We start from the raw sequence: 12,731 nt of genomic DNA on the forward strand, positions 1-12,731 counted from the left end.
GCAGCTGGCAGAGTGCACAGTTCGCTGCCTCGCTGCCCTGGATTAGCCTCTGGGTCAGACTGTTAGTGGAATTACAGCAGCTAAATACAATTAAGGCCTATCAACATTTGGACTAAAAGGTCACGGTGCCGGGGCAACACAGACGCATTATAGATTTGGCTCGGTCTGACAGTTGCGTTTAATAAGTAGATTTTCCATTTCTAAAGCTTCCACTGGCAAGAGCGAAAAATAAACACGTTACCCTGCATGAACCTGCGACTGTCTCTGCACGTCACATCTCGCCACAGCTCAGGCGTGTGTGTATGAACAAGAGAGGTTTACAATATTACAGCATCCTGAAGTCACTTTATATCACAACACATGCACACAAGCTAAAAAATTGATTTATCTGCAGAAAAAAACATTTTGAAGCTAAAAAAGGGCATTTTTCATGCTTCTGTGTAAATGTTGGTGGGTGTAATGCAGCTCAGAGGGGCAGTGTGTGACGTGACACCGAGGTAATATCTTGGTGGCTCTCCCAGTTTTTATTTTGGCCCTGAACTTTGACCTGCAGGTCACTGCTCTGCAGCAGGGCAAAGAGTCAGATAGCAGGCCAAGAGGAGCTAATGTGTAAACCAGGAGAGAGTTAGAGATAAAGAGAGAAGGAGCCAAACAGTGTGATGTTACAGAGCAGAAAATATTAGGATGTTTGTTTGAATACCTGCTCTGAAAGTCTCATATGATATATCATTTGTCAATCAAGCAGCAGGCAGATCTGTGAGGCTCTACACTGTAAAAAAAAAAAAAAAAAAAAACACTGTTGTTTTTACGGTAAAAAAACAGCAGCTGTGGATGCCAGAACTTAACCGTTATAAATGCAGTAGAACCTTTTTTTTAATATTACAGTAAAAAGATATTGGCACTGTTCACTGTTTCACGTTTAAGATTGTTAATTTATTCAAATTTTTACTGTATAAATACAAGTTTATTCGATCAAAAGAAGCACTGTTTTGCCATATAATTGACAAAGAAAAGAAAATACTTTATAAATGCTGCATAAATTAAAGATTTTACCATTAAATATTACAGTATATTTTTGTTAAGAGATATGATGTTTAGTACATTTAACAGTGAGAGAAAGTATTTTTACAAAAAAAAATTCCAAAATGATGGCTTGTATATATATTACAGTATATTTTTGCTACAGACACGGTGCCAGTGTATTTTACAGTGGATAATTTTTTATAAATGTAAAAAATATTGTTTTGGCTGATATATACATTTACAGTGTTTAATTGTTACTTTGAAACTTTTACATTTTTTTTTACATTGAAACTGAATTAACCCATTTATCATTTTACGGTCTTTTATTGCCGTGGTTTAGCAGTTTTTCACTGTAAAATCTACAGACATTGTTTATAGTGTAGTCAAATTTGTGAAGCTCTATATATGGAGGCTAACACTGCTGTGAGCTTCACTCGACTGTTAATAAGACTTTGTACTAGAAGTGTTGCAAAATACTTCTATTAACAATAACATAAGATTTAATGTTAATATTGTGTAAATAATCTAGCACCTCATAAATAATTTTCTGTCAACAAAGAGATGAAACACTCGATAAGCAAATTTAAAGATGCATTTTACAGCATTATTTCAGTTTTTGTTTTTTGTTTTCTAGAAATAGATATGTATGCCTTTCACCAAAAATATAAGCACATTCAAAGAACGCGCTCTTTTACGCTGATTATTGTTATCAGGAATTATTGTGGTTTACGATAATCATGAACTAAATGTCTGTTATTGTTAGCACAGTCTGGTTTCATAGTAGAGCATTTAGCAGCTACAGAGACAGAGATTTTCATCAGGAGTTAGTGAAAAACTAAACCTGGGTGAAATAGTCAACTGCTTGCTAAAAAGTTTGGGTACATTAATTTTATAAAGAGATAATATGTCAAAGGGTTGTTTACAGCTTGTTTCTGCTGCCCCCTAGAGGTTAAAAACAAGTCATAATTTAAAAGACATTGAATGCTGCTCTGTGCATCTCTGAGGAGAAAACACTGAAAGAGAAGTATTTACATGGTAAATAAGACAAAAAGGCTCTCTACGGTGCAGAGGAAAAGGAGGAAAAAGAGCAAAAAGGGGATTTGTTGTCATTCGACTCATGTAACCTCACTAACATGGCGTCTGCACGCTGAGAGACGCCTGTTCTTGGTCGTGTGTCAGACGTGAGAGCAGAGAGGTCTGTGCTGCTGAACGTGAGAGTGCAGAGAAACCGGAGGCAGTGCAGGAACGAGAGGGAAACCGTGACACAGACAGAGAGAGACAGAGACATGGAGGGCAGAGGAGGTTTGCGTGAGAAAGTTTGGTAGCTTTGCTGTGTGCGGATGCAGTTGCCTGAGTCTCTCTCTCTCTCTCTCTCTCTCTCTCTCTCTCAGACTTTGATGAGGCAGTTCCTGAATTAATTAGTAAACCAAATTCACCCCGAACTCAGTGAGTCTGATTCACGCTATCCTTATTTACACTTACACACACACAGCCCTCCCCTGACCACTTTATTTAACACTGCAGGGAGAGACATCTGTGCACACAGGGGCTCTTTCCTCTGCTATTTCTCACCTTCTCTTATTATCATCACACAGAGAAAATAATAAGGACAATTACTTAAATTATATTACTTAAATTATTTATTTTTTGTGCTGGAGCATCCTTTAACAAATATTTTTTTATGCATTTAATGGGCCAGTTCACCCTAAATATTTTTATATTTTTAAAATGATATTATTAATATATGTTATTAATATATATTTTACTTTACTTTACTTTATTTTATTTTATTTTATTTTATTTTATTTTATTTTATTTTATCTTAATTTATTTTTTAGATTTTGTCTCTGGTGCTCAAATCCATATAAATATATTATTATTATTATTATTATTATTATTATTATTATTATTATTATTATTATACTTTACTTTACTGTATTTTATTTTTTAGATTTTATCTCTGGTGCTCAAATCCAAATCCATGCACCCCATAAAGGAGCTGCTTACATGACAGAAAGTTAAAAAACACAGAAACTACAAGGGAAGAATTAATGAAAAATTAAAAAAAATATATATGTATAAGAAAATAATATAATAATAGCACAATGCATCAAATTCATAATTGTTATGTATATTTAAAAAAAAAAAGGCCATTGTGAGCATTAAATATTTTATCTTTGTAGGTTGCAAATTATTGCACTTTGTCCCAACTTTTTTGGTATCAGGTTTGCATTAGAAGTGGATGCCATGGCTTATGGTTAATATACTGTCTTTATTAAAATGTTTCAGTGTTCTGTGGCTTCTTCTGCTGCTGCCCTCCCACTCACTGAGCGTTTATAAGATCATCAACTCGATTCCTAAATTATAAATGTGCACAGATTCCCCCACAGCGCTGAGAAGGTGAACGTGTGGTGGACTGAAGGAGAAGCCTCGTCTGTGGTTAAACGCTTCTGACACATTTCTGTGCTTCTTTCTCCAAGTGTGTGTGTTATTACAAGTGACCTGAGAGGCTTAGAAACAGGTTCAGCTACTGACGTCTGGAGCAAAACAGTCAGTCACTATGTTGTTCACACCACTTTGTCCTTGTCATGGTAATCTCTGTAAACACATAACTGCATGTTAGGGCTCCAAAATTAATCCAAACGCAATCTTTGTGGTAAAATTTAGCAAAATATGTCATCTGAGTAAATTATTGTGATGCTGCAAGATGAAAAAAATATTTGTTTCATACTGATACTTGTGTTTTTCAATGAATATGACACTAATGCTGCAAAAATGATCAATCTTGTCAATATAAGGAATCACATCACAATTGCATCATCAGTTACAATAAGTTTAATTAGATTTTTTTTTCAAATATCTTGTCAGCCTGCTGCACATTAGAATCTTTACGCAGATGAACAAGATTTGGTATCAGAAGTGTTCTGGTTTACATTTGTAGTCAGTTTGTAGTCCAATTAGTATTGACCAATCATGTGTTGAAGAGGCTTTGGTTGCATGCAGGTTTTTGTCTGTGTGGAGAACAAAAACAAGGTGGATGCATTCACTGAGATGCAATCTATAGCACCCAATTAATTAGCTTTTTATTGGATTCATATGCAAATATCTGTTCCTCAAACCAAAAGTATCAATGAAGTTTCTAAGCAACGACTTGCACTTGATGCCTAACCCTGTTCTTTAAAAATAAAAGATTATTATTGTTTAAAACAGCGATCATCCCATGTTTGCAGCATGTTTAATAAAAGGTGGGGGCAAAATCGATACAGCATAGTATTGCAATATTTTGCCTGGCAATATTATATCAATTCATGGCTGCCAAGTATTGATATTTAACGTTCCGATGGCCAGTGGGCAGTCAGTGTTTTCACAGTTTTTTTCCAGAAGCTGTAGCATTTTTTAGAATATATTGGAGATACTGGTATCATATGAAACAAGAAGATCTAAGGAATCTATAGGCACCATCAGGATATAGTGTCAGGAAGTTTTTGAGATAACGCTGCAAAGTTAGGTTTTTTTTGTTTCATTAAAAAAAAAGAGAGCAGTGAAGTTCAGTGTGACTGAATACTTTGTTGGTCAGTCTGTGGGTTTGACTCTCATTGTGGAGAAATAAAAAGACTGAAGTGAGATGATTAGACTGAGAATTTTCTCTTATTTGACAAAACAATTCTTGTGGACACAAAATGCAGTTAAACAGTTAAATCACAATATATTGTATCGCAATACTCACCATATTGCAAAATGCTTAAAATTGCAATAATATATCGAGACTCAAGTATCAGAATAAAATTATGTTGTGGGGTGATTCACACCTCTAGTGTTTAAAGTCTTTACGTGTCAGTATATGAGAACAGGTTGCTGCATTTCGGAAATGTTCATATGTATATTTGTGGTTCAAAAAATGTCAAGTTTAAATGTTATCTGCGGTTTACAGATAGGAACAATATCAACATTGATTGTGGTGACTGGGTTGCTTCAGGAAAACTTTTTTGGCTCCCGAAAGCACCATCACATCGATGGGTTCAAAGATTTCAGTGCAGAAAGTAGCACAATCTTTACAGGTAAAAGGTCGTTCTGTATCAGCTTTAAGCTTTAAAAAACAGCATCACTCATCTATTCTGTAATATTAAAGTTAGCCTTGGAAATAACGTGACAGGCTCCAGCGTGTCACTTTAATGGAGGCTGGGCAGGACTGAGCGACATGTGAATGGGGGCCGTTTTCCTCTGAGAGGCCTCTGATAATGACTGTGAACGTGGTGACAGGGGTTAAGTATTTGAATTTGTCAATAGCTAAATTAGTGGGATAAGTAAAGGTTTTTCAGAGGCCAGACTGCTGTGTTTCAGTGTTAAATTGCCCACTGTGGAGTATGGATTAGTCAATACACGCTGTGTTAGACTTTAGAGCTCCACTGGGGTGTTTACTCACCGCTTCACACATTTGGACTTTGACTTGAGCCTGTCTATTATTAATGTTTTAGTTTTGGTTGACCTATATTTTCCACCGCTGTTGGTATTTTGTCAGAGTGCAATATGGGTCAGAGGAGGCAGCAGCCTCCCACCGTGCACGCTGGCTCTGGGTATCCCTGTGATGCAAATGGATGTTGAGACGATTTACTATCACAACACTGCTAACTCTAACTGTGTCTGCATGTATTTGGTGTAGCTGCCCAGGTGTACGATTCAAGACGATGACATTATGCATTAACCCTTTATCAGGCGAAGAACTATATTTGGTAACTTCAGTGGATATCAAAACTGGGTCCCCATGTCTCTGTTTGGTCGTAGAACCACATGGACTAGTACGAGGAGAACTTGACTATGACGGCATATTAAGGCCAAGTATCAATAAAAATAAAAATACGAACGGGAGGGGTAAGAGATTTAAAGTGGCAAATCTGCTTGAAAAAAGTCGCAGATTTACAAGACAAAAGTGGGGGAAAAAACAACTTTTTTCTCGCAGATTCACCACTTTAAATCTCATAAATCTGCACATTTTTTCTCGTAGATTTGACACCTCCAACTTCTTTCCTCAAAATATTACCCCCCTCCCCCGGCTCCGTATGTGTTTTTTTACACATTCTGACAGTATGTAATATCCTCCAATATTCTCTAGGGTTGAAATTTGGAATTTCCTATTAAGGGTTAATCAGAGCACACGTGACCTCGTGATGTCAGGAGCTCGCTCGCCGCTGTGGGCTGCTTCAAAATTAAAACATTCACTCCAGTTCAGAGGAACTGTCAGGCTGATTCTTCTCTCCGCTTCCCACTCAACTCTAGAAACTGACAGAGAAACAAGAGGAGGTTCTGTGTGGCTACGTGTTGAGACAATGACACTAATGCTGCAAGAGGTTTTTCAAGGGGGTTGATTCCCACTGAGGCCAGCGCTGAGATGTTTGCTGCTAAAGAAAGTGCTCCGGATGTAAAAAAAAAAAAAAAAAAAAAACAGTCTCCAACAAATGATCTGATGTTCCTCAGAGTAGTCTGCAGAAAGAGGTCAAAGAAGTTCTAAATGTGACGCGTCCACTTATGAAACTTTTAACGTGTCTTCTCAGTGAGCTAAATATTCATTCAGTCTAAACAGGAAAGTCATGCAGCAGTGTTAGTGATATAAAACCATGCTTTTCATTGAACTTTCTTTTGTTAGGTGGAAGCATCTATGCAAAACTTCACCTGAGGACTTGTCACTGTATGCAAATTATTAGAAAAGCAGCACTGTCCCTCTAACTTTTTGTACATTTTGGAGATCTAAAGTACATTATGAGTACATATCAAAATGAGAAAAGTTTTTTTCAATAATTATTAACTATTCCAGGGTTAAAGAGGGATTTTTTTAACCAAAATGTATTTCCTTCTCTTTGTACTTCACAGAGACTAATAACTGTCATGCAGGCTGTTTAGCAGCTCTCTTTTTGGGTGGATGTATTTATATTTGAACTTTGAACTCTTCCACTGTATTGGTGTGGCAGAAGAAGAAATCTCATACCACTGTGTTAACTCTCAGTTATGATCCAGGTGAAATATGCATTTGATAATTTACATTTCCTGCAACGTGCAATTTTTTTTTTTTTAAACACTTTTCTTACTTTGAAATGTACTCATAAAGTTCAAAATGTACTTTATATCTCCAAAAATGTACAAAAAGTTTGAGGGAAAGTGCTGCTGTTATAATAGTTTGAGCTCATCAAAAATGCACTTTTGCACATTGCTGGAAACAAAAAATATCAAATGCATGTTTCACCTGGATCATAACTAAGAGTAAACACTGCAATTTGAGATTTCTTCTTCTGCCACACTAAAACAGTGGAAGAGAGTGTTGTTTTTTGTTCAAATATAAATACATCCACACAAAAAAGAGAGCTGCTTACCAGCCCGCATGATAGTTATTAGTCACTGGGAAGTGCAAAGTTTTATATTCTGTGGTGAAGGAATTAATTTATAGTTAAAAGAAATCCCTCCCTAACCCTAAAATAGTTAATAATGATTAAAAGAACCACGTTTTCTTACTTTGAAATGTAGTAATAAAGGTCAAAAATGTGCAAAAAGTTTGAGGGAAAGTGCTGCTGTTATAATAATTTGATTATTTTGGACTCATCAAAAAAGAAGGAACTTCTGCATATGGTTAGAAATGTAAAATATCAAATGCATGTTTCATCTGGATCATAACTGAGAGTTTTCACTGTGAAATGAGATTCCTTCTCCTGCCATACCAATACAGTGGAAGACAGTTCAGATATAAATACATCCACCTCTAAAGACTTGCTAACAGGCCTGCATGGCAGTTATTAGTCCTTGTGAAGTACAAAGTTTTGTTTTCAATGCTAATTAACTCTTCTAGCTCAACAGACTTGCTTTTTTACTCTTTTAACCCTTTGATGCACAACATGGGTCTAAAGTGACCCGACTAAGTTTTTATATTCTATATCTTTGCAATACATTAATTTCATCATTCAGTATTGCAGGTTTTCCTCAAATAACTTGTTTTTGATCATTATACATCCTATTTTTTTCTTTTAATTTCTTACTTTCTACCTTTTTTATCACTACGCTTCTAATGCACAAGGTCATTTTTGACCCATGTTGTGCATTAGAAGGTGTTTATATGTTGAAATCAATTCACCAATCACCAACTTAAAACCTGACAAAGAAGACACAAATATTAACTATCCTTTTTTGTTAAATTGGTGTTTTTCGAATGGAAATTATTATTTGCTGGCTCTAATAAGTCTCAAATGTTAAAATATGTGATTTTCCAATGAAATCTGGTGGTTCTAACAACTCTTTTAAAGTTAAACCTTAAAAATAAGACAAACATAGTTACACACCATAAAGTTTGAAAGGAAAAATGGATATATTGATCTGTTGTAATAATAAAAAGATTTTCAAACACACATCCAGTATGAAATAACATGGGAAATGAATGTGGGTCATTTTTGACTGAAGTTGGGCATTAGAAGGTGTTTATATGTTGTGCATCAAAGGGTTAAGAACTTTTGCATATTGTTGTAATGTAAAATATCAAATGCATATTTCGCCTGGATCATAGCTGAGAGTAAACACTGCCTACCTGAGGTGAACCTGTTGAATAATGAAGAGGACACATGACTTATGTATAACCTCAAGGGGGAATTCTGTGCGGCCAGCTTTCAGCTCACACCCTCAATCTTTGCATTCAGGGATGCAGCCATGTTTAATTCACTGTGCATGTTACTATGAAATAAAGATGGCGGGATTTTGTCTCAAATATTCATGAATATTTATATGCACACAAATATTCATCTTTGATGTTATTTCAAAGTGTGAATACCTTATTATTTGTAGTTCATTATGACTTTTCACCTCTCATTTAACACCACATGACAACAAATTCTGCATTGTTTTTAATTCTCTTAACAAAAAACTGTCCTAAGTAGACAAATGAATGCTGATAAACAGAAGTCAGCCAACAAAGAGGATTTAAGGACACAGTTTAATCCAGCTGACCTCCCATGCTCCAGCAGATGAGCTCAGCCAATGGAAGCTGACCTGCTCTACATTTAACTATAAGCCAGCACTGCAGAAAATAAAAGAGATAATGAGCAGATAATGACTTTTAAAACCTTTTTCTTTTCCTAAATAAATACATTTTGTATTAATGAACCTCCTTGATATTATTTCAAATTAAATATGTATATCATATATAAATCTTTTATTTTGGAATGATCACAAACTGAATTAGAATAAATATTTCCAGCCAACTGGAAACACTTTTTTCTTTTTTCTTAAATGATCTGTGAAGATGTAAAGGAGCCTGCAGCATCATAAGGTCACCTCATCTGAACAGCTAAACTAATTCATTTTTCATGCTTTTCTTAAGGGTTATAATAAGAATTTTCGTGTCTCATAAACAACACGCAGCCTTCAAGGTAAAAGCAAAGTGCAAACATTTAATTTTTGCAAATTTAACAACTTTTTCCCCTTTTAAAAACAGTGAGATGATGACCTAATTAAGTTAAATAAACATTTTATTTGCAGGCATAATAACTTTTCAGGGATTATAAGTCAAATAAGTTAAAAGTAGGTTTTGTTGCCTATTTGAAAATTTTTGATGCAACTTTTTATTGCCAGACTGAATCAGATATTTCTGCGGCGCGAGGGACGATTTCCTCGGGTTCATTCAGTCGGAGAGGAGCACCAGCGAGTCGGTGTGGCTTGCGGGTATTTTACGTGAGGTAAGACTGTGTGTACAGTGTACACACACACACACACACACACACACACACACACACACACACAGACACACACACACACACACACACAGTCAGAGAGGCATAGCAGCGCTCTAGCGGGAACCCTTGAGGGATCATCTCCTCTCAGACTCTGAGGAGGAGGACGGGTATTTCCACCGTCTGTGTATTTACATTTTAGCTCAGGCTGAGAACAAAGAGCGGCGGGGTCGTTGTGGAGACACTGCCTGTCCTCAAACATCCTCTGCCGAAGTGTCCTTAAGCAAGATAGCTCTCTGGCATGCTGCTGCTGCTGACCCTATTCTGTCCTCTGAGAGGGGAAGAAGCGCCGTGACATCTCCATTAAACACTCAGAGTATAAGAGTCCTTTTTTTTCTACACACTCACATGACAGTTTAAGTCTCACTTTGCATGACTCACCTGCGTGAAGGTGTGTGGTAGTTTGCTGTTGGCATGTTCACTTATTTACCAAAGATATTACAGGGGGAATTAAATCTTTCTGCAGGCTGTGACCACATTCAGAAGAGAAAAAACGCCTCTAAATCAGGAGCTTTTCTAAATTATTAATGGCTGGAGTTTAAGTGATCCAAAGTGCGTCAACACAGGCAAAAATAAACCCCATCCGTGCCAACACAGATGTTTATATATATTATGTTTATATATATATATATATATATATATATATATATATATATATATATATATATATATATATATATATATATGGCATTTTAAAATATGCAACATCTCCTCCCTTATGAATGGGATGACGCTTCTGGGTGATAATTAATAAGGTAAGCGCTCTCCTCTACCAACACGTTTCCACGGCTCCTCTTTGGCATCAACTGACCCGTTATTAATCCAACACAATACAACAAATGTAGCGGCATCCTCTTATAGCGGCTCTGGGTGTCGGTGAGCAAACAGCGTAATTAAAACAGAGGGGACAAAGGAGGGATTTCAGCGCGCAGAGCGCACCCAGGGCTGAATGGATACGATTCTGGTAAATGAATGTGAAATAAGCATTGTGGTGCCGCAGGTGGTGACTGATTATTTACCCACAACAACAGCGGATATAAACTGTGGAGCACATAGGATCAACAGGCGGCACAGAGCATGACGCGCATTTTACGCACAAAGTCGCTTTTTGGACAAATTACAGAAAAAGTCAGTTTGGTGAAATAACAATCCAAATCTTGACTGACTTTATATATTTTTTTCCACAGATGTGTTGCTAAACGTGATAATAATTGCGCTTTTATACTTTGGTGCAAATACATTTTTCTAAAACATGAATAAAAAGAAAAAACAGCAAATGAAAAAAGAGAAGGAAAGAAGAGTTGGTGATTTGTTTCAAAACAGTAGAAATCTTTTACGGCTCACTTCCAGACTTAACTGGCCTGTTAGGGTTGATATTTTACAGTTTAGCAACATTATGCACAACTTTACACAACATCACGCGGACATCAGCACACACCTAAGGCCTTACCCTCTCTTCTCATGCCGACTTTGAGGCACTTCTTCAGCCGGCAGTACTGACACTGGTTCCGGTGGTGCTGGTCGATGGGACAGTCTCGGTTCCCCCGGCAGGTGTACGACAGGTTCCGCCTCACCGAGCGCTTAAAGAAGCTTTTGCATCCCTCGCAGGTGAACTGACCGTAATGCTTCCCGCTGGACTTGTCCCCGCACACCATGCAGTCCACGTTGGGGATCTTGTCCCCGGAAAGTGCGTCGTTCCCCGGGGTGGAACCGTTGGGGGTTCCCGGTGCCCCGCCGGGCTCCTGGCCGCATATCTGGAGCTGAGACCCCGGATCTGCAGAAATGTTCTCTGGCCACTGGTTTACTACCATTGCCATGCTATCCCCAAACACTTTGGTCTTTGTTTAAATCACAGAAGGAGAGGCTGAGTGATACAGATCCGTCTTGGGAGAGAAAAAACGAGGGAGGGCAGCAAAAGAAAAAAGGCGCTTCCCACTTCCTTCCAGAGGTCAATCTGAGCTTATCTGTGCGTATTTGTTGAAATCGTTTATCTATATTAGTGAGTTCTCTATGTAAACATCTATCAAAGTTCACAGCAACAGCGAGGTATCAACATGATCGATGCACAAGCGCGTAGCCTACAACTCCCGGTGCTCCTCGCTGCGCAGCGATCCATAAACACGTTATTCTTCAGAGTGGAGCCTCTCGGAAAAGTCAGTCCAATGAGTCAGCGTGAAAGCAGGCTGCGGAGATCAAATCTTACTGATCGTTTGCCTCGATGGTTTTGAAAGTCTGAATAATAGCCTAATATTAAAAAAAGGAAAAGGCTCCAGTGTCCGCGGCTCAGTAGCCTTGAGCTGCTGGACAGACTGAATGACAGTCGGAGCTGAGCGCCTTTCAGGAGATACACAGATTTATTTAGTCCTCTTGGAAACAGCGTGAGCACAGTCCCGGTGCAGCCCTCGCTCCTCTGGTTCTTGCGCGCCGCAGTGAGGTTTTGGAGAGCGACGTCTGCTCTGTATTTACCCAACACACACTCTCACACACATACACACAGGCTGGATATCCTCTGCGCTCCGTCCGTCCGTCTGAAGCACTAACTTCAACAATCTTTTCCCAGCTCGAGAGTACTCGCTTCACCCTCCGACCGTCCGTCTCCTGTCCGAGACTCAAAGCTCACAATTTGGGGGAAAGTGTCACCAGGCAGGCTGCCTCGTTCCACTGCCCCCCGGCGGCGCTCCATATAAGGTCATAACTGCCAAATAAGGTCATAGCCCCTCCCCTCAGTGGGAGCGGTGAGACATGAGGGGCCGGCCGTGATTGGCTCCAAAAGTCTGTTAAAAAAGTAAGGAGCGTTCTGATTGGACGGCGGCCGATTAGGATGAGTTTGACTGACAGGAGCGGTTGTTGTCATACTTAAAAGTGGCCTGCATTAAACAGACAATGTTGTGCGCCTATACAGACATATTATTGGTTTGTAATTAACTTTAACCCTTTGATGCACAACAT

The 12,731-nt window shown here is 38.1% G+C and overlaps 1 protein-coding gene across 2 annotated transcripts in view; it reads right to left on the reverse strand.

Moving 5' to 3' along the window:
- Window positions 1–12,389, reverse strand: part of nr2f5 (nuclear receptor subfamily 2, group F, member 5) — a 32,453-nt gene extending 20,064 nt beyond the window's left edge. The window contains exon 1 of one of the 2 annotated variants that reach the window (XM_059339176.1): window positions 11,233–12,389. In XM_059339176.1, coding sequence (XP_059195159.1) covers window positions 11,233–11,599 — 367 coding nt within the window. In that variant the 5' untranslated portion in view covers window positions 11,600–12,389. Of the gene's footprint in view, window positions 1–11,220 lie in introns of both variants that reach the window. The other variant, XM_059339175.1, reaches the window with a different exon arrangement.
- Window positions 12,390–12,731: the final 342 nt, after the last annotated feature.

This window comes from Centropristis striata, chromosome 8 (genome assembly GCF_030273125.1).
Source record: "Centropristis striata isolate RG_2023a ecotype Rhode Island chromosome 8, C.striata_1.0, whole genome shotgun sequence".
Lineage (NCBI taxonomy): Eukaryota > Metazoa > Chordata > Actinopteri > Perciformes > Serranidae > Centropristis > Centropristis striata.